Source organism: Gobio gobio (genome assembly GCF_949357685.1).
Source record: "Gobio gobio genome assembly, chromosome: 1".
NCBI lineage: Eukaryota > Metazoa > Chordata > Actinopteri > Cypriniformes > Gobionidae > Gobio > Gobio gobio.
The window spans coordinates 37,253,428-37,277,343 of NC_137097.1; the positions used below are offsets into that span (position 1 = coordinate 37,253,428).

At 39.5% G+C, this 23,916-nt stretch overlaps 1 protein-coding gene across 1 annotated transcript in view; it reads right to left on the bottom strand.

Annotated features, from left to right (window-relative positions):
- Window positions 1–23,916, bottom strand: part of kcnt2b (potassium sodium-activated channel subfamily T member 2b) — a gene marked incomplete at both ends in the record, with an annotated part of 163,983 nt that overhangs the window by 26,270 nt on the left and 113,797 nt on the right. Inside the window, 2 exons of the mRNA XM_079828018.1 lie at window positions 14,085–14,193; window positions 14,766–14,829. Coding sequence (XP_079684144.1) covers window positions 14,085–14,193; window positions 14,766–14,829 — 173 coding nt within the window. The remainder of the gene's footprint in view (window positions 1–14,084; window positions 14,194–14,765; window positions 14,830–23,916) is intronic.

The window sequence follows — 23,916 nt, forward strand, 5'->3', positions numbered from 1 at the left end:
ACAGGAAGAACACCGTCTAGTGAAAAGGCGGCAGTTCAGAGTAGAGGTCTTCACGGAGCCCCCGAGACCCGTGGACCCGGGACCCGGGACCCGGGACCCGGGACCCGACCCGGACCCGTACGGGTTCGGGTCTATATTTTAAATGATCAGCCGGGTCCGGGTCGGGTCCCAATCTATTACTACGGGTCCCAGGTCTGTTTAACATTGTGTGTAATACCGGAGTCGATCCGGACTCGGAGAACACCTGCCCTTGATCAGAGTCAGTCAGCACTGCTTGTGTGTTTTTTGTAACTTGCAACTGTAAAATTAGGATAAGAAAAGTGTGAGCCGGGAAATAAGGTTTAAAAAAAAGAAAGAAGAAAAACACGAGCGATCTCTCTCTCTTGCTCGCTCGCCTCATGCGCTCTCTCTCTCTCTCTCTCTCGCTCGGTCTCTCTGCAAGCGCACGGTAATAATAATGGTTACCTTCATGAGTGATGTGCGAAAAAAGCTAAAAAACAACGAATATAAAGAAGTTAAACCCACGGGCACCTCTTCTGTCCGGGCATCCTTCATGCATATTGTGGACAAACATGAGAAAAAAGTAAGTGCTGTCTACGTGTGACGCACTGTTGAAGTTTGATTTGAACTTATATTTAAATAATATATTTAAAATCAGCAACAAAATCTCAGGTGAACTGTCACAAATGTTTTCTATGATGCTCAAATTGCGTAAAAAAGCTCATATTTCAGGTTGCTCCAGCCACCGCGCATGTGCAGTCTCAAGCGCGTGTCATGTTTCTATGGCAACCCGAGCTTCCGCTGTGATTGACTTTAAAGGGTTAGTTCACCCAAAAATGAAAATTCTGTCATTAATTACTCACCCTCATGTCGTTGGACACCCGTAAGACCTCCGTTCATATTCGGAACACAAATGAAGATATTTTAGTTGAAAGCTGATGGCTGAGAAAGGCTTCAAACAGGCCTCCATTGGCATTCAGTACATTGACACTTCCAAGATCCATGAAAGGCACTTAAAACGTCGTTACAAAGTCCATCTCACCACAGTGGCTCTACAATAATTTTACGATGCGACGACAATAGTTTTTGTGCGCAAAAAAAAATCCAAATAACACCTTTATCCAACTTGTTCTCGACTTCCGTGTATGCCTCCACGACGCATGCGCGAGAATATGACGCAGATTCGGCGTTCGGACATATGACCCAGAAGCGATTTGTTTACGAGCAGAGGAAGACGCGCATGTCTAAGCTGTTGGATTCTACATTGATCGTGCTTTAGGTCTCGGCGTAGTGCTCAAAATGGGGCTTAAGTGTGTATTTCATGGATTCCCGAACGCCGGCGCTATGTCATATTCTCGCGCATGCGTCGTGGAGGCACACACGGAAGTCGAGAACAAGTTGGATAAAGGTGTTATTTTGATTTTTTTTTGCGCACAAAAACTATTGTCGTCGCATCGTAAAATTATTGTAGAGCCACTGTGGTGAGATGGACTTTGTAACGACGTTTTAAGTGCCTTTCATGGATCTTGGAAGTGTCAATGTACTGAATGCCAATGGAGGCCTATCTGAAGCCTTTCTCAGCCATCAGCTTTCAACTAAAATATCTTCATTTGTGTTCCGAATATGAACGGAGGTCTGACGGGTGTCCAACGACATGAGGGTGAGTAATTAATGACAGAATTTTCATTTTTGGGTGAACTAACCCTTTAATAATAATATGAATGAACCGTCTTATTTCTTAAAGTTTTGGTGGTCAGGCTCGGCTCACAAAGATTATAGTACATAAATAATGCGGACGTCAGCGGCCACCGAACGAGCAATAGTTATTATAGTTCAAAAAGGCAAACAGTCAAAGTTATTATGCGAGTTAACTTGGCAAAATGCAAATCTGCAAAGACGCATTTGTCATCCGTCACCGTGACATAAAGTGGACTTTTAAAGCTGAAATGATGAGTGAATTAAGCATGCTTGGAATAACAAGAGAGGAATAACATGGATTTAACTTTTTAGCAAGGATGTAATGCATCACAAGTAACGTTACAAGGAAGGGAGACGATGGCTAGGTAAGACAAAAAGTTATATTTTTCATAACTTGTTTATTGACTTGTTAATATCAGTTATTGTGGAATATGTGACAATCGGGTCCAGTTGGGTCTGTGTCTTCGCGCCGGGTTCGGTTCCAGCTTTTAAATAATAGACGGGTCCAGGTCGGTTCCGGTACTAAGTTTTTGGCATTTCTCGGATCTGCACAGGTCCGGGTCCAGCTTTTGAAATAATAGACAGGACCGGGTCAGTTCCGTTAAGCACATTACGGGTCTCTTCGGGTTCGGGTATGAATTTTTGGACCCGTGAAGACCTCTAGTTCAGAGCATACAGCAGTTTAGTAGAAGGGGCTCTTGCCGGAGTGATTGTATCTATTCACCACTGGTGATAGGCCTCTGAATTCCTCCTTGTCCCGTCCAGGCACCAGACATGTCCAGGAGACTGCATGCCTGCATGCATTTGTCTTGGAAGTGTCTGTTGTGACAACAACACACCTGGACACTTGTTCTAGGGGAACTCCTGCCTGTAGAATGCAATGCAATGTCTGACCTGATGTGTGCTGTGGTGCCATGCCCATCTCGGGACTTGAACCTGAAGCCAATGCTGAAGCGGTCTCATGTGCATCAACCCAAGCAGCGTGACCGTGACTGAGGATGCCATAGCCCAGGAGCCTCTGAAATATTTTCAAGCAATTCAGCATTGACTGAGTATAGTTTTGAGAAAGATGTGCTGTAATGGCGATCAAGTCTGTGATGCTCTGCACTGGGGAGAGCGTGCTCTTATCCTAGTTAACCCGAAGTCCCAAACAGGCTAGGTGTTCAAGGACCATGTCTCTGTGCACTGTAAAAAATTCAACTTATGTTTTGTGTGACAAATTCAGCTTTTAAAGTTTATTCAACTATTTAGCAAGTTTGTACAACTAATTGACCCTAAGTTGAGAAAACTCAAACATTTTCTGCAGCTGGTTGCCTTAAACGTTTAAGTTTTCTCAACTTTTTTTTTTTACAGTGTGCTTGCATACCAACTCTCGTGAGTAAGATAATATTAGCTAATCTTCATGATAATTGAGATAATTGAGTTGTCATTGAGATAAGTGATAATGTGAATGCCCACCTCCCTTAGGAGGGCAGCCTCTGCGACTTTCGCAAAGATGTGAGGAGACAGGGACAAGGAAGGAAAACGGTCCCTCAAAGTAAAACTGTAGAAACGGTCTGTGTCAAAGAAGGATCGAGGCATAAAAGTATTTATCCTTCAGGTTTATCGCCGCAAACACTCTATCCATGTCTAACACATGTTAGCCAGCAGGCCCAACTCACAGCTTGAGCAACTTCCTCAACCTCGATGGAGTCAAAGCAACCATGCAAGTTCACCGTCGTTCCTTCCCTCATCACGGAAGGAATCGATCGCAACTGCAAAACCATCAGACAGAACCATCAAGACTTTCTCCTGCGAACGTATATCTGGACGCCTTCCCGGACAAATGCAAGTAATGTACTAAGAAATACAAGTCGCAGTGTATTTAGTAAAACGATAAACTTCTTTGCTCAGACAAAGGAGTTAATCAAAGGTGGTTCTTCCCAAGGTTTAGACTCTCTGCATAACTTCTTCGATCTGTTCTGACCCCTTTCCCTCCAACCACTTTAACCTTAGCTCATGTCATGTATGTTTTGTGTATGTATGTTTCATGTTAGTTTTAGTCTTGTTCCGTGATTTAGTTATTAAAGTTTGTGCACAATATATATTTTTGTTTGGTCCTGACTCCCTGCCTGCAAACAAATTGTCCCTTAAATGATAGAAAAAAAAGAGAAATAGGAACCCCGCTATCAAAATGCCAATTATGAATAAATCCTCCACACCCTCCACGGACAGGACTTCCAGGCACAGGACTTGCCAGCTGTTCCAGGCGTCCCGCGTGTAGCCCGCAGCGAAGGTCCCGTCCATGCAGGTGGGTTCTCCCGGTGCACCCTTCCTTAGTGAGAAAATCTTGTCAATTGCGCTGAGTGACCAGTTAATTAATTCCATTTCAGTATTTTCAGGAGTCCAGCAAGCAGGGGGTCAAGAAAAAAAGACAAAAAGATCAGCGCTAAAGCAGAGCGGGAGCAGATAGAAGGCACGTCTGCTCTGTATGAGATCAGAAAGTGGAATCCCTAAGGGATTAAGGGATTCCACTTAGGGAAGGGTTCCCTTTAAGGGAATGTGGCTAGGGGACCAGAAGGAACCCCAGCCAAGTCACTACCCGGGGAAAATATTTGCCCGAGTGCCACCAGGGAGGCCTGACCTGGTGCCCTAAGTGTTTGGACACTTCGGTTTGGCCAACCCTGTCTGTTCAGAAACAGAGCCTCCGGACGGTGCCTCAGTGAGGCATCCAGACTAGGGGACTGAAAAACTGGCAGTCCTTCTTAGCCCGGATCTCAGAGACGGGTTATCCCAGAGAGCAACACTCAGTGTAGCGCTTTACAACCTTTGCTAGCGAGGGGAGTTTACCTGCTCAAATCAAGGATCTACCAAGTACTTATGTTTCAAAGCAACAGGGAGGCCAGACAGGCCTACAGATTGATCTAACAGGGAGGCCTCACGAGAGGCCTGTGACCGTCTGATCAGACTCAGGCAGCTGTGTGCTCATAGACGACCCTCAGTGAGGGGAGCACCTGAACCTGCCTGGCGGGTAACCCCTAGCTGTAGGCTAAGCTACCATAGGTTCTACTCACGGAGAACTGGTAACAGAAAAGTGCCTAAACTTGGGAACTTTGCCCTCAAAGAGGCCCAGTTGGGCCTACTACCTGATAGCAAGTTTCTCAGGGAGTCTAGAGAGGCCTACCGCCTGATAGCAATTTATGCCGGCTTCTAGAGCGTTCAAGCTCACCTTCAGGGAGGCCTGGTGAGGCCTACTACCTGCCAGTGATGCATGCTAATCCCAAGCAGCTGAGATCACCTCTAGGGAGGCCCGGTGCAGCCTACTGTCTGATAGCAATTCATGCTAACTGTCAAAGTGACCACAACCTAGGAGCTCACCCTCAGGGAGACCTAGTAAGGCCTTTCCACCTGATAGCCTGCTAGGCTACATACCCAGATGCTGTACATCGGTACTCGCCTTCAGGGAGGCCTGGCTGAGGCCTTCCAACTGACAGCAGGCCTTCAGGGAGGCCTGGTGAGGCCTACCAACAAACAGCCAGCCAGGCTATTTAACCAAATGCCATACATCGGTACTTGCCTTCAGGGAGGCCTACCTGATAGCAAGCCTTCAGGGAGGCCTGATGAGGCCTACCACCTGATAGCCTGCTAGGCTAAATACCCTGATGCCACACATCGGTACTCACCTTCAGGGAGGCCTGGTGAGGCCTTCCAACTGATAGCAAGCCTTTAGGGAGGCCTGGTGAGGCCTACCACCAAACAGCCAGCCAGGCTACTTAACCAAATGCCATACATCGGTACTTGCCTTCAGGGAGGCCTGGTGAGGCCTTCGATCTGACAGCCGGCCTTTAGGGAGGCCTGATGGGGCCTATAAACCTGATAGCCAGTTCCAGGCTAGTTATCCCGATGTCATACATCGGTACTTGGCTTCAGGGAGGTCTGGTTAGGCCTACCACCCAATAGCAAGTCATGCTAGCTGCCCGAGCACCTTGCCTCGGGAGCTCACCTTCAAAAAGAAGCCTAGCGAGGCCTCTTATCTGATAGCAAGCCTTCTAGGGAAGCCTGGTGAGGCCTACCACCTGCTAGAATCAAAATGCTAACCGTCAAGTGACTGAGACTCAGAGCACTCCTCCAGAGAGGCCTAGTGAGGCCTACGTACTGATAACAATTACTTCTGCAAATTGTCAGAGTAACCAGAAGACCCTGGGGGCTCATCTTCAAGGAGGCCTGGTGAGGCCTGCTACTTGATAGCAAGTTTACAACTGACTGGTAAGAAAACCTTGACAGTTAGACTACTGGCTGACTAATAACTACCCATTCCACTGATGGGGACTCGTCCTCAGGGAGGCTTCATGGAGCCTACTAGCTGGTAACAAGTCTTCACAAAAACCAAAGTCTTTGGGAAGCATATCACACCAATTCACACAAACTGGGGCCGCCCACAGGAGGCCTCTTAAGGCTAGCTACCTGGTCGCAGCTGCTATGCACCCAGACATTAGAAAAATGGGCTGGCTCTGACCGAGCGACTCTCACGTGAGAGGAGGCTGATAACACAGGGATGGTATAAGGGCTCAAATTTACGTAGTGATCAGCCAGAGGTGACAGTGCCTCAGCAACGCACCTCCAACATCCCTACAGCCTAGGCCAACTAAGCAAACATACCCAACTGAAGCTCCAGCGTCAGTCTCTAGTAAACACACTCCTCTAGAAGAGACAAACTACTCTAACATGCGGTGGCTTAGGGGAAACCGAAGACACATAGTAAAAAACCCCAAGCGGTAGCAAACACTCCATTCTCCCAGAAGGACGTCCTACCGGTTAGTACTCCGCTAACATCTCAGTAGAAATGAGCGCCGGCCTCAACATAACTCACACCATGAGAGGAAGCCTAAGTTTATATACATATGAAAAACATGAGCGGTGGCCCACTTCGCGTTTCCTTAAAGGGGAAAATCAACACACACTAACCTCCATAGCCCAGAGCCTGGCGCTGTATTAAGCCACCTACAGGGGAAACTTCAGTTAACTTCCTCCTTCCTAACGGTTGACGTAAACCCATACTCTATACAGGGAACAAAGGTCTGTAAGAAATACATATTTTAGTGTTATCACACAAAATAGACCACTCTCACCTGCGGCGTGTAGAGCGAAGTCTCACCACACAGTTCTCATATGACCGCGGTGTTCTACCGCCCTTGCATGCCTGAAAGGGGTGCTCTCACTGATCAAGCCAAGGCGGGCCGCCGAATATCCTTCCACCCAGCCCCAGGCCTGATGTAAGAAGCGCCTGGAGGAACGCTCTATGAAGAAAACTATGAGGGATCCTTCTTCCTCCAGGAGTCCCGCCTCTTTTGCCACCTACTCCTATGAGGGTGCGCACGAAAGGCAATACTGGCACTCTGGCCCTTTCTCCAGCCCTCGGGCCATGACGGGCCAGGCCCTACCGCCTGCCTGGAAACGGATCCAGATCTCAACCGTACGCAGGTTAAATGCTGCCGAACGCGCCTTCGCCTCTCTAAACTTTTATTGAAAAGTTTGCAAGGCAAAACCGGCGAATCGTGGAGAAAGCTCTTTCCTTTCTCCACGATATCCGCCGAGTTCGACCACAGATGTCTCTCTGTGGCCACCATCGGCGCCAGCGAACATCCGATCGCGGCAGCTGCTTTGTTTGGTGGCACGGAGAGCTAGACCTGTGGTGCGGCGCAGTTCGACCACCGCATCAGGGGTTAAAAACCTACCCCTGATCGAGATCCCCCAGCAGATCTGCCTGGTACACCTGAAACACCGCCATGGTGTGAAAAGCAGCACCAGCCTGACCTGCTGCCGTGTATGCCCTGCATTAAAGCACAACGTGGTTTTGAAAGGTTAGATGGCAGAGTTTGAGCTCTCAGTGTTGATGCCCAACCAAATGCGAGAAAAGTTCGCAAACGTTCCTCGTCAATCGGTAGCATCAACACATATCCATATTCCCCTATCCCTTCGACATCAGCGAAGTTAAAACGCTGATGTCGATGAATATTGGGCCGAATATGGATTCTTCCATGCCCTCTCGATCTCTGTAAGAAGATCAGGAAGGAATGGAAGGCTCATCTGAGCCGATGGTTTATGGCCAAGGAGAAATCGATCGTGCAATCTATCACGAACGATCTCTCCTCTAACGCACCAACATGGCAGCCGCAGCCTGCCTGCAGGACGTTCCATAACATTCATCAGCTCAGCATACACGGGCAGAGTGGCTGAGAGGATTCAGGATTTATATTCCACTCTCACCAGCCATCCCTAAGAGCACTTGCTGATAAGTCTCGTTAGCCGCCAGATCGTCCGAGAGGAATATACCCTCTCACGACGATCGGCGAGCTCCATCTGAGAAAACCCATGATGCGTACCAGAGCTCAGCCTCGGCATGAGCGGGACAGCATCACCAGTCCCAGATGCCAAACTCTCTTCCTTCAAGAAGAAAGCCAGACTAGAGCGGAGCGATCTCAGATTGAAAACCGCTCACACTTACACACAAACAACTTCATTTGAACTGACTGTGCATGCTCTTGATCCCAGGCATTAAACACACACTCGTGTGTATTAAACAATGAGTTTGTATTACCTTAACTCGTATAGCACTTGAGACAGAACAGTCCCTGAAGGAGAAAAGATGTGTATGTGTTGGCAAGGCGCCCATATGTACTTCCGGGTCGCACATTGATGACATCATGGGCTGTCGCCGGTCAATAGGATTTCTGTGATTCGATAGTAGTTTCAGACACCTGTCACGCTGAGGCGTTCCCCATAGCGTCTTTCCAAAGTAGTGCGAGTTCCCTTTCGAAAGGGAACCCTTGTACACATTCCTAGAGTATTGCATAATATAAAATAAATATATATAAAAATTTAAACTGGCAGCTCAGAGCTGTACAGCAGCATTTAAGTATGAAATTGAATGAATAAATGTAAAAATAAAACACTACATAGACTTCACTATAAAATATACATTGATTCTAATTAAAGCTACTGTATTAGGGTTTTTCAGTCAAGATCAGTGAGTGATTTTCTCTTTGTCTTTTGTTGTTGTATTAACATTAAAGGGATAGTTCACTCAAAAATGAAAATTCTGTCATCGAGAAATGAATACAGGTTTGGAACAATATTAGAGTGAGTAAATAATGACATAATTTTAGAGGTGAACTGTCCCTTTAAGAACAGCGTGTTCACTAGGCTGCGCTGCTTTCAATTTGCTTTCAAGACCTGCTTTTAAGACCTGCCCGCATCTAATATACAGACACACGCCGATTTTACTTTCACTTTAGACATAACCGACTGTGTTCCGTGAGTATAACTCTACCACCAACGTGTGATGTGAATGTATGTAGCGTTGTTCATATTGGGATGGAGGCAAATGTTAGAATTTGTAGAAAAATAATTAATTAAATGCAAAACCGAAAAAAAAAAACGCAATTCACAGGCGCGTATTGAACCGTGAAGGCCGTACCGAACGGTTCAATATTATATTGAGAATTGTGGCATCCCTAATAACTAAATAGGTCTGGTTCTTTGAATTATTCTCCATGTCAGGCTGAAGTACTGGAGGCAGCACTTGAAGATGCGCATTCACTCATAAAGATCAAACGTTGAATTAACGACCTTGGTTCCTCCTCATGTAGGCCCTTTCTCTTCGACCACTTCATCTCCTCTTCCACTAACTCCCTCATTTACAGCAACCTCAGAAAGCACACACTGACCTCGACTGAAGCGGGGACACAGCACAGCAGGCTAGAGCACTGTCATAATTGTGTTTCTAGATTCCGTTTTTCTCTAAAGCTGCTGTCTTTGTCCCCATTGGAGGAGTGTAGCAGTGAGAGATTGTACTCATTCTGTGAACCCCAGCAAGACGGTAATAACAGAGCCACTTCTCTGCCATTAGCATTAATTAAAACAGCATGCTGGTTATGTTTATGAATGACCTGGCTGTTGATATACGCATAACACTGTGCAGAACTGAAAGAGGCATAGTGGCCGGTTGCTATTTTCAAACATGCCCACGGAAAGGAAAAGAAAATCAATTAACGCAGCAAAAGTCACACAAAACAAACAGTGGCCTAGAAGTCCTGGAATAGCCATGCGAAATCAGGCTGCATATGAACAAAATGCTCTTCTCCTCAGAAAAACCACTCTGTGAGCCTCTGTTACATTGATGTAAACATTAAGGTGCGATTAAGCTATTTGTAGAGCTGAAGTCAAGTCTACAGTCATACTCATTTATGCCACCCACTCAGCCACTTACTGCTAAATTACAAGCAGTGTCACAACATGTCTGCCACCACGCATTGAAAAACTGCATAGTGATGCGTTCTGCCGAACTGTCAAGAAGCAAGCGCTCGGTAAACCACCATGATGCCATGCCGCCCACAGGGGATAACCACCTCTGACTGATATGAAACATAAGTATATATATTGCAAGTGTCACTTTAACGATAGCTCTCAATAAAATGTCTTATTCATAATTCAACATGTTTCAACATGTTGGACATATAGTAGAAGCAGATAAAACAAACATTTGGTACTCTTACATCATACTTTTGGGAAAGTATGCCCAATGTCACATCCACCTTTATATTTTAATTTCTTGATTTTTAACCACTTGACTGTCCAAATTTAGATTTGAAAGTAGAAAAAAAAATCAATATTGGTAAAGTATTAATATATTTACTAGATTTCACTTGACAGCCCTCTTGTATACATACCCGTGAGAAAAAAAGTGTAATTGTATTGAATATGCAATTGTAGTTTTATACTAGAGTTGCAGATCATACAATATTATTGATATTAAAGACCACTTAAGTGCACTTAAGAGAGAATATACTTTCATGACTATATTTCTTAAAGGCTCATTTTCCATTTTCCATAGTTAAACAGTTGAGTTTTATCGTTTTCGAATCCATTCAGCCGATCTCTGGGTCTGGCGGTAGTACTTTTAGCATAGCTTAGCCCACATTGACCGGTTTTACACTCTTAAAAATAAAGGTTCTTAAATTGTTCTTTGGCGGGGTGTATGGGTCCATGAAGAACCTTTAATATCCAAAGAACCTTTCCATAGTATGGAAGCCCGTTTTCGCCACCAAATAAAATAATAAAAAGAGTAATTGCAACTTTTTATCTCAGAGTTTTGACTTTTCCTCTCACAATGGCGAGTTATAAAGTCAGAATTCTGAGATAAAAAGTCGCAATTACTCTTTTTATTTTTTTATTTAGTGGCGGAAATGGGCTTCCATACTTTAGACTATAAAATGATTAGAACAAAAATGGTTCTTTAAAGAACCTTTCACAAAATGGTTCTTCAGGGAACCAAAAATGGTTCTTCTATGGCATCACTGTGAAAACCCCTTTTTGGTTCTTCCTGGCACCTTTATTTTTAAGGGTGTAGTGGCAGGTACAGTCGGCTGCCATTGGCAGCAACTTCCTGCTGCCAGCAGCCGATTTTTCGCTAAACCCTCTCTAGTCTATTTTCAAAAATAGTGTTGTGTTCCTTTAACACAAATTAAAAGTTTACTTTGAAGCACATTTAAAAATAATGTATTCATAATTTTTTGTCGTGCTTATTTTGCACACTTATTTTGATGTGAAAAGTATACTTATTTTCACTTATTTTGTAGTACAAGTGCACTTACTTTGATGTGTTGACTAATATACTAAAGCACTTGTAAAATACTTGACTATAATTTTACCTGTAGTGTGTTATTCAATATTACATTTTAAGTTAATACATTTTAAAATAACTAAAGTGCAACTTAATCATTACAAATGTGTAATTACACATTTTTAAATAAATTACATTCAAGTTTCAACAGAAGTGACATTTATGTCCAACTTTTATTGGTCTAAAGTTCATCTAATCGTATTTAATATAAATTTTATCTAATTTTATAAAATTTAATTGAAATTATTTGAATTTAATTGAATTTAACATGTAATTAAGTGCCCAAGAACATTACATTCAGTTTGCACTTAACTATATTATCTTAAAATATGGATAACACTTTTCTTTAGTGTCCTTGTTTTACACGTTTCATGTATTTACTATAGTAATTTCCATAAATTGTGCATAATTACATATAGCTAACCCTAAACCACACCCTAACCCTATACGTGTATGTAGGTAATGAATATAACTGAGTACTTAAATGTTTAGCTGCACTGTAACAAGGACAGCTTAAAATAGTGTTATTTTTGTAATAAGTACTCTTTTTAGTATGCAAAAATGCACTTTCACAAGGGTGAACTGCCAGACATGAACATTATTGAAACATTTGTATCAAATCAAGATGTCATTATACAAAAAAACAAACCAAAAAAAAAAAACATTTCGCACTGAATCATATACCGTGTAGATTTTCTGCATCATACATTTTATTTTTAAGTCACTGCCTGACATGACAGCAAGAAAGCGAGACACCATTCTTCAGTTTCAGATACAGAAATTAGTGAACAACAGACTAATTTCTCGTTCTCCTTTGATGGCAGCACTCTGTTAGACTGACAGATTGTGTGATACTGTGTAATCTGCGGTTATCTCTGGGTAAAGCTCACTGACTCTTCAGCTGCCTCAACCACTGACTCATCATGTCTGTTCCTCCTCCGCATTCTCATTGACCCTAAAACAAGCGCCAGCAGACCGTCATGTCCTCAGCATCACAACCACAGCTGATGTGTCTGTATGGGTCAGTACGAAAGTGAGTCTTCACGTGAGAGAATAGAGCAATGCGCCTTCTTCGCATTTTTTATTTGCTGCTCACTGAAGCAGCAGAGGCAGCTGCGATCTGGATCTCTAATCACTGCCTCACCTCACATCCTGCTGCACTGTGAAATTCTCCATCATTTCCCAGTAATCACACCAAAATGACCCTCACACACACACACACACCACAGCAATACCAGAAACTTTCTGAAATTTTGTTACGTATCCTACGGGGCTGAGAAAACTACTGAAACGGCATCTTCCTCATCAAGAAACTTCTTTCAAACAAGCATTATTAGTCGACTAGCTATTAATGCTACTTATAGTTAGTAACCCTGCAAAACTGTTCTAGGGAGGTCAATGGAATGAACACAGATCCCATCGGTTTCCAAATGGAGAGCAGATGTGAAGGGTGAGGTTGGAGTGCAATAGAAGCAGGTGGAGGGTGAGGAGTATGAATTTTCTTCACTTTTCCAACACAATCAAACCTCAGCGGCTAATTGAGACAGAAGTGAAGGCGGACGGTTCAGTTGCTTGTGACAATCATTTTGCAAACAGAGCCTAGAGGTTTAAGTAGCCAACTCCATACTCTCATCACACTCCTGATCCCAACAAGTATGCTTGACTGGACATGAGAGGGACTGGGTCTGCCAAAAACAGCCCGGGTGACTATGAGCCAGTCGCCAATTATTATAGTTTTGAATATTTTAGTTCATTTTGTATTTTGGGTTTCAATTTCAGTTTATTTTTAGTACATTTTAGTTTTACTAAGACTCTGCTTGCACAGAGAGCAGCGGAAGATGAGTAATTAAGGTTAAAAAGTATATAAATGTAATTTTTTTTTCTTGAAAACGGCCGATGGTTTCGCTAGATAAGACCATATTCCTCGGCTGGGATCGCGCAGAGCCTCAGAAGCCCTTCGAAGCCCTTTGAAACTGCATTAATTTTGACCTTCAACATTTTGGATGCAATTGAAGTCTTTGATGTGGAGAAAAATCCTGGAATGTTTTCCTCAAAAAACATAATTTATTTTCTGGGGGTGAGTAAATTATCAGTACGTTTTCATTTTGAAGTGAACTAATCCTTTAAATACATTTTTCCCACTATTAAATGCATGTTAGGTACTTTATTTACACTTTTGATATTTGCATATTTTCTTCATTTTATTTCAAATAAATCCCTTTCCGAGCTGATATGCAATAGGAAACGGGAAAATAATTTGTTCGGAAAAGGCGGCTTCGAACTCGAGTTGGTCTTGACAAAGGCTAACGCCACTCACCTTACTCTCCACACCATTGATTCTGTTGTCCGTGAGATTTCTTTTGTAAGTTTGCCTGGCTCAGCCAGACAATGGTGGGTGGAGTTAGTGTAAACAGCCTCTGCCAACAAGGCGGGCTATTTGCACTTTTGCACTTAATAATATTCGGCTCCACACACATAATCCATCCATCACAGCATAGCATGTTGTGAGGAATGGGTGGACTGGGGAAGTAAAAAGCATTATTCAGATTTGCGCAGCTGAAGAGGGATATGAAGTGGGTTGAATGTTGAAGGACACAGCTTCAGAGGGAAGGAGATTGGCTGATCGCTTGCTTCTCAGCACACTCACACATGAACGAAGTGCATCAAATATCACACTCTTCCACTCTCCACACCTGCATCCCTGAGAGAAACACATTTTGCTGACCTGCGAACTTGATGTGGAACTTATTCTCAGGTTTGAGGATCTGCACATAGAGAGGGCAGTTTGGGGCAAAGTCCTTCACGGCCCAGGCTCTAAGAATGGTCTGATGGTCCTGTGTTAAAAAAAAAAGCAGAGAGAAAGAGAGGCATATGAACAGAAGTATACCATTAGCCCTAGTGTCTGCTCTTATGTACCAGCCATTACCCTCTTTACAGCGAAATTAACATCTAAAGTGCCTGACAACTAGGCGAATCTCATTCAAACCTGTACTGGTCTCATTTTAAGAAAAAAAAATTATCTGGAAATTATATTTTGCATAATTAAAATAAAGCCTATTTTTAGGACTATTACAACTATCACATTCTGTAATGGGTAGCGTGTGTAAACAGCACAAAGATGAAGGCGATTGAAAATAACAGTCTTTTAATGACAACACTCTGCAGAATAGGGAGATATTCAAACTACACACAACATACACAAACGAGAACATAGGGTATAAATAGCCAGGGACAAATGAGTTAACGAGTTAAATCATTTCATGCTGAACTGTCAAAATATGAGGAGAATGAGAAAGAGTGAAAGAGAAACAAGCTAATACAAGGGATGTTTGAATCTGCCGCTTTCTATTTCCGGACAGAAATGAGAGGGTAGAGAAGAAGAAAATTGAGCTGGAGGGGAACGTACAGCGGCAAAACGGTCCACTTCAAACCGGTTGCTGAGGATAAAGCATGCCTCTGCATCGTCCATCCTGCAGCCAATCACGATGAAGAGGATACAAGAGACCAGAGAAACAGGGTTCCATAACAGGGGGAAAAGGAGGGAGACAAAGAGAGATAGAGTGAACAGAAGAGAAAAAACTGAGAAAAATCTAATATTTCCAAAAGTGTTCATCTGACATCTGTGGCATGCTTCTGATCACCACAAAAATAACTTCAACTCGTCCCTCAAAAATTAATGGTAAATGTGAGTTCTAGTTCATCAAAAAAGCTTTTCTTAACCAGTTGATATGCTAAGCTAAGCTAAGCTGTTAGCTTGCCACTCGAGACTAACTGAAAACAAAGAAAGGGACCATTTTAGCTTCGATAATATAATGTGATTATATATGAGATACATGTTTTCATGATTAGTACTAAACACCACACACAACAATTTTTCATAATTTAAAATCAGGCACCAAATAGAGTGTGATTTGTTAGAAATATTTAGTAATACCTGTTTTTTACTCAAGTGCATTAACATTCATATGAGCTACACACTACTTTTAAAGCCTCTAGTCAACATTGCAGTGACTCTGGTGTAGGGAGTAAGAAAATGAGTAAACTTTATTGATTACGACATATTGAAATGGAATATTTATAAAGGCTTGAGGCATAGTAGGTCATGAAGTTCCTTGTGAAAAACAAGTACACTTTAGCATACTTAAAGTACTAATTATGGAAATAATATACTTTAAAAGAACACTTACACTTATATTAAACGCAATTAGCTGAACTTTAGAGTGTTTTTTGACCCAGTTAAGTAGGACTTTTGTACAGCTTTATATGTAATATCATAATTACTTCTATTGTCTTATTATTGTCTTTTTGTGTACTGGCTAATGTACACTGAAAAGCATTTATGCTAAACTAAAATATAATGGGTTACATTTTATTTTAAGGTGTCCTTGTTACAGTCTAATTATACATTTAACTCTTTCCCTGCCAGTGTTTGTTTAAAAATTGCCAGCCACTGCCGGCATTTTTGATCATTCACAATTTTCATGGCCCACAGAATATTTTGGTTGTATAGATATATATCAAAAGAAAGAACAGAGCCTCTGCTTTAACACACACACACACACACACACATACACGTCTATATTACCAACAGGGGACCATCACTCCACACTGACCAAGAGGGGACCTGTGTTTCTAGTCATTTTGAAGAAACAAAACTTAGATACAAAATTTTGTTTTAAGGTCTTTTTTCATAATATAACTTCAAATAAGCATTTATTTTTTATTTTTTAAACATGCCAAGAGGGGACCTGACCGATGTCTACCTATCCAACAGGGGACCTCCATAGCCTGCAATGGAGCTGTGTGTGTGAAAGGGAAGAGAGCTGGCAGTCAAGTCTGTCTTCATTATTTAATATATATATATATATATATATATATATATATATATATATATATATATATATATATATATATATATATATATATATATATATATATATATATATATATAATTATATAATGTTCACACAGGCATCAGGGAACACAATGAGCACACAACGGAGAAAAGCCATGTTGTGGACATTACAGAAAAGAATTTAAGAAATTAAAAAATTCTTAAAATTAAGAATTATCTTTAAGAAATTAATTCTCTGTTGTGTCTTCATACTTACAGTTTATGATCCGTCCACATCTCTCATTTAAGCTTATTTTCAAGAACACCAACACTGTAAAAAAAAATCAGGTCTCCAATTGAAAATGTTCTAGTGACCGATCACATCTAAATTTTTTAGTTGGCCAAATTGAATTTCTTGAATTTTAATTGAATTAAAGTGCATCAATTTACAGAAAATTTTCAATTGGAGACCTGAATTTTTTTTACAGTAAAGGTATTTCAATGTGTGACTTATTTTTAATTAAAACATAGTTTCTGCTCTCTAAAATCCCAAATAATGTCCTTTGTTTTTGAGATTTTTAGAGTGAGATTTGATTTCTTGCACCAATATAAATATATATATATATATATATATATAGGACTGGACAAGCAGAAATTGTTCTTTAAAGGTAATAATCACAGGTCATCACTTTATATAGTAAATAATGATTATGTTAAACACAATGACTCGGTCCCCTGTTAGATAGTAAATCATGACACCAGTGTGTTTGCTTTGTCATTTCTTGCCATCATAAACACACTGTGGAGATTTAGAGTTTTTATAGCAATAACTGAGTTTTAAGAGTTAAAGGCGGCATGAAATCAAATTTTACTATTCGTATTTTTATATTAATATTGTAGTGTTTACAATGACTGATTTATCTGTGCACTTCATTATTTTTAAAAAATTAATTTACCCTTATAATCTTTAATCAAATATGTTAACTTTCCTTCCCCCATCGAAACGACCTCTCTTCTCTCCTGGTCATGTGCTATGGCGCGAGGGCGGGGTTATCGCCCCGTCTCGTTTCTGCACCTCCTCTCAGAAACATGTCACTCACTGATCTTGGTTAGGTGCATTTTTCTCGGTATACACAATACCTTCTTCAAGAAGGACTTGAGGCAAAAAGAGAGCAATATATGAGAAATAAAAGCTTTTTTTTATGTAAAAATTACTCAATATAGTCGGACGAACAGCGTATCGTGACGACGCGCACTGAGGAATGCAGCGTGTGAACGCGCTTACGGCGCGCCCCCTTATAAGGGAGAGCTGAGAAAAAAGCTTTACAGAAATAAAGCCATAAAAGGCTTAAAATAAGTAAAATCTGTAGCATAAACCAGCGAAAAGTGAAGAAATATGCTCAGTAACATTATGTAGAAAAGATTTAGAGAGAAAATACATTTATTTAAGAGATAGATCAGGTTTTTCTCCACAACTGAGTGCAAACTTCAAATCTGCCTCCATTTTGTTAGCAACGCCCAACTTCCAACGATCCAATCAATTCCCGAAGGACGAAATCAAGCCTCGCCCTACATTTTTTCTAATTTCAGAAGCCGTTTCACTCGGATATACGTCACAATAAGGAGAAAAAGACGATCTCAACTTCCATTTCATGCCGACTTTAAATCAAGCAGAAATATTTCTCTAATGTATTAATTGCAGATGCTCTTTGAATAATGATTATGTTAAACACAATGACTCGGTCCCCTGTTAGATAGTAAATCACGACACCAGTGTGTTTGCTTTGTCATTTCTTATCATCATAAACACACTGTGGAGATTTAGAGTTTTTATAGCAATAACTGAGTTTTAAGAGTTAAATCAAGCAGAAATATTTCTCTAATGTATTAATTGCAGATCATCTTTGAATAGTGATAATGTTAAACACAATGACTCGGTCCCCTGTTAGATAGTAAATCACGACACCAGTGTGTTTAATTTGTCATTTCTTGCCATCATAAACACACTGTAGAGATTTAGAGTTTTTATAGCAATAACTGAGTTTTAAGAGTTAAATCAAGCAGAAATATTTCTATAATGTATTACAGTTTTTTTTATTCGCTTTGGTACTATTTTCACAAGCAAGGTGTGCATTTTCAAAACTCATAGTGCTAATATCACAACAGATCATCAAAAGTGCACTTTTTTCAAACATTTCAGCATATTTTCAATTGTGTTAGTACAATACACAAAACTACAAAGTATCTTTTTCACCACAAAAAATAACTGTTTCATCTATATAAATGTTTCATTCACAGTAACTGCCTTTCATAAAGCTCTTACTATCAAACTTTTGATTTGCATCTCTTCTCATTCAGTTTAATACATTTGTCTATTATTTAATCCAACTGATCTCAATGGTTAATCAATCAATCATTTGGTTCACCTATAGATTTCTTTTAGATATTGATATACATAGATTCTACTTTGTTTGCAATTTCCGATATGGATAACCATATGTAATTAATTATTTTTATATTATAAGCGATTTATCTTAGATTATAACTACTATGTTCAAAGTGCGTGCGCGTGTGTGGCCTGGTAAACTCTACATTATGGGGACAAAATGTCCCTATAAAGATGGCAGTATCCTAATTCCTTGTCCTTGCGCGGACTTTTTTTTTTTTTACTGTAAAGTAAAAATGTAGAAAGTTTTGTGTGATTGATAGGTTTATGGGTAGGGTTAGTGTAAGGGGAGAGAATATACAGTTTGTAACCATTATGCCTGCTTATACCCAGAAAGATAGTGAACCAGACGTGTGTGTGTGTGTGTGTGTGTGTGTGTGTGTGTGTGTGTGTGTGTGTGTGTGTGTGTGTGTGTGTGTGTGTGTGTGTGTGTGTGTGTGTGTGTGTGTGTGTGTGTGTGTGTGTGTGTGTGTGTGTGTGTGTGTGTGTGTGTGTGTGTGTGTGTGTGTGTGTGTGAACAGAGCAGAGTAGAGTATAAGGGAAAGGAAATAGTAAATGACAATGTAACATCAGATCAGAAATGCATCAGAAGAAGGGAGATGGCAGATGGCACCAGATACAGCATTTTACATTACAGTATGTATGCATTTGATACTGAAAACAGATTACCATGTTAGAGACTGCCACATTACTGTAACTCACCTTTATAAAGCTCAACTACAGTAGATTCAGTCATATGGTACAGTGAGAGCATTTACTGTATTGGCAGCAAACTCTGTTCTATAGCCCAGAACCTCATGGCTGTGTCGTAACTTCATCACACCTTTTGATAACACACTGAATAGATAGATACTATTACAAACATTATAGATTAAATTACATAAATTAGGTAATGTAAGTGTATTTTCTTATGAGACATATATAGTCTGTGTTACTGTAGATAATTCAGCAATGAGGGAGATTTGAAACATGTATCTTGGATTGTTTGCTGTTGGATGAACTGATTGTTAAAAGTACTGAACTGAAAGAAGATCACACTGTTGTGTTTCAGTGATTAAACCAAATGTTCTCATTACATATTACAATAATCTTGTGTTTGAAACAATGATTATGTGGACTGAAGATATGTGCCACTGAATGAAAGCATTACATCAGGTTTTGAAAGAATGACGAGCTGTGTTACAAGTGTGATCAGTTTAGATTTTTGTACTAAGAGTTTTGAAAATGTGCACCTTACTAGTGAAAATAGTACCAAAGCGAATAAAAAAAACTGTAATTGCAGATCATCTTTGAATAATGATTATGTTAAACACAATGACTCGGTCCCCTGTTAGATAGTAAATCACGACACGAGTGTGTTTGCGTTGTCATTTCTTGCCATCATAAACACACTGTAGAGATTTAGAGTTTTTATAGCAATAACTGAGTTTTAAGAGTTAAATCAAGCAGAAATATTTCTCTAATGTATTAATTGCAGATCATCAGATCAATGATTATGTTAAACACAATGACTCGGTCCCCTGTTAGATAGTAAATCACGACACCAGTGTGTTTGCGTTGTCATTTCTTGCCATCATAAACACACTGTGGAGATTTAGAGTTTTTATAGCAGTACAGTTTTTACAGTAAAGGTATTTCAATGTGTGACTTATTTTTAATTAAAACATAGTTTCTGCTCTCTAAAATCCCAAATAATGTCCTTTGTTTTTGAGATTTTTAGAGTGAGATTTGATTTCTTGCACCAATAAAAAAAAATATATATATATAGGACTGGACAAGCAGAAATTGTTCTTTAAAGGTAATAATCACAGGTAATCACTTTATATAGTAAATAATGATTATGTTAAACACAATGACTCTGTCCCCTGTTAGATAGTAAATCACGACACCAGTGTGTTTGCGTTGTCATTTCTTATCATCATAAACACACTATGGAGATTTAGAGTTTTTATAGCAATAACTGAGTTTTAAGAGTTAAATCAAGCAGAAATATTTCTCTAATGTATTAATTGCAGATGCTCTTTGAATAATGATTATGTTAAACACAATGACTCTGTCCCCTGTTAGATAGTAAATCACGACACCAGTGTGTTTGCGTTGTCATTTCTTATCATCATAAACACACTATGGAGATTTAGAGTTTTTATAGCAATAACTGAGTTTTAAGAGTTAAATCAAGCAGAAATAGTTCTCTAATGTTTTAATTGCAGATCATCTTTGAATAATGATTATGTTAAACACAATGACTCGGTCCCCTGTTAGATAGTAAATCACGACACCAGTGTGTTTAATTTGTCATTTCTTGCCATCATAAACACACTATGGAGATTTAGAGTTTTTATAGCAATAACTGAGTTTTAAGAGTTAAATCAAGCAGAAATATTTCTATAATGTATTAATTGCAGATCATCTTTGAATAATGATTATGTTAAACACAATGACTCGGTCCCCTGTTAGATAGTAAATCACGACACCAGTGTGTTTGCGTTGTCATTTCTTATCATCATAAACACACTATGGAGATTTAGAGTTTTTATAGCAATAACTGAGTTTTAAGAGTTAAATCAAGCAGAAATATTTCTATAATGTATTAATTGCAGATGCTCTTTGAATAATGATTATGTTAAACACAATGACTCGGTCCCCTGTTAGATAGTAAATCACAACACCAGTGTGTTTGCGTTGTCATTTCTTATCATCATAAACACACTATGGAGATTTAGAGTTTGTATAGCAATAACTGAGTTTTAAGAGTTAAATCAAGCAGAAATAGTTCTCTAATGTTTTAATTGCGGATCATCTTTGAATAATGATTATGTTAAACACAATGACTCGGTCCCCTGTTAGATAGTAAATCACGACACCAGTGTGTTTAATTTGTCATTTCTTGCCATCATAAACACACTATGGAGATTTAGAGTTTTTATAGCAATAACTGAGTTTTAAGAGTTAAATCAAGCAGAAATATTTCTATAATGTATTAATTGCAGATCATCTTTGAATAATGATTATGTTAAACACAATGACTCGGTCCCCTGTTAGATAGTAAATCACGACACGAGTGTGTTTGCGTTGTCATTTCTTGCCATCTCAAACACACTGTAGAGATTTAGAGTTTTTATAGCAATAACTGAGTTTTAAGAGTTAAATCAAGCAGAAATAGTTCTCTAATGTATTAATTGCAGATCATCTTTGAATAATGATTATGTTAAACACAATGACTCGGTCCCCTGTTAGATAGTAAATCACGACACCAGTGTGTTTAAGTTGTCATTTCTTGCCATCTCAAACACACTGTAGATATTCCCTGTATATATTGAGATAACTCAATTATATGGTGACTTGCATTAAAATGTTTATCCGTCTCAATTAAATTATGTGAACTGAATGACTTTTAACATTGACACTTTAGTTGTTTAACCAACTGATGATTTTCAACTCGGCAATCAACACACAACTGAGTTTTGACCTCCAAAATCTTATTATAGTGTATTTTTATGGTAAGTATTGGTGTTTTATGTTTTAAATCAAGCAGAAATCACTCTTTAAGGAAACAATTGCAGGTCACACTTTATACAGTGAACATTGGATGGTAAAACACAACGCCTGTTTGATTGCTTTGCCATTTCTTGCCATCACAAACACACTGTAGAGATTTTGAAGGTCAGAACTAAATTTTATGGTGACTTGCATGAAAATGTTCATCCGTCTCAATTAAATTATGCGAACTAAATGACTTTTAACATTGACACTTTAGTTGAAGATTTTCAACTCAACAATCAACACACAACTGAGTTTTGACCTCCAAAATCATTATACAGTGTATATTAAATTTAAATAAAAAATATAAAATTTCTTTACAAAACAAGTTTGACTCTCTACTGCTTATTCATTATTGTTTATGTTACATGGTCTATGTTTACATTACATTATAAAATTGTTACTAAGTTTTCCCCTTTTATATAGATGGTAATGACTAAATATCCTCGCACACCGAAATTTTCACACATTAAAAAAAAAGATCAAGCACGTTTACACACAGCCTCTGAAACTTTCCTTCGTCATCAAAAAAATCTGATCAGGTTCAGTTTTCTGCATTTTTCGCATCCATAGCAATCATTTTAAGAGGGGTTTCAAATTTCTGTGTTATTCATTTTTGTGTTAAAATTTTGAACATAAGTTGAACAGTTTAAAAAAGAAAGTGTGAACGTTCAAATTAGCCTTTATAGTTCATAAAGTTTTGCTGGCGTTTGTATCTAATTGAGAAAAGAATGAATGTAAATTGAAAGATGTCGTCATTGAACGCATTTTGTGCCAAAGCAAATAAATGATCCACAGTTTAGCCACAGTTCAGCCAGGCTGATGTGATCCCTGAGTGAAGAGTTTTGAAAAAGTGATGAGTATTCAGAAATGTGTCCTAGCAGATGTTTAAAAAACCCTGTAATATCACTATTAGTAAGGGATCACTGTATAATATCAGTCTTTAAATGTGAGATATTTAAAGTGAACCTAAAGTATACTTGCAATAGTGTGATTTTAGCACAATTAAATATACTTAATGGATGTTTCACAAAAGCGTTGTTTAGTGATATTGGGTCCTTGTGTTCCTGCTCTACATCATCATCAACTGTCGAAGTTCAATTACAATACTCAAGAACACATGTACAGAGGATGCACAAAAGTACCCGGATGGTATAAGATATATAAGTATATGAAAACAATGTCTACAATAATATGAAATAAATGTTTTAATAGGTTATGTTTGTGGTTATTTTGTGTTAGCCACTATATAATATGCTGGGATGGTTAGTTGAGCAACAATTTCGCAGCACATCTCAATTTCTGTTCTGTGTCCTCACAAACTTCTGAGCTCGTTCTTTCAAGATCACATAGCAAGACTGGGCTCCACGAAAACACAAGTCCCTTCTTTGCATTCCCAGAATTGCGAAACAGCCATCATTAAGAAATGTGCATTGTGCAATAAAGAAATACTCCAAGAATAATTATAATATTTATACCAGTAAGTCTGATGCAGGTCACTAGGGTTTACAATATTTTATGCTTTAATACTATCAAAAAAATTGTTACGGCCATTTCACACTGAACGCGACAAAGTGAGGTGAATCGTTGATGAATGAAGGTTTAACACCGAACGCCACTCAAACCATCATCGAGGACTTGCTATAATTATATAATAGGCAGACATGCATTATTTCTAGTGATTTATGATTGTAATATAATTGACCGATCCAGAGCGAATGCGATCTATGACTCATA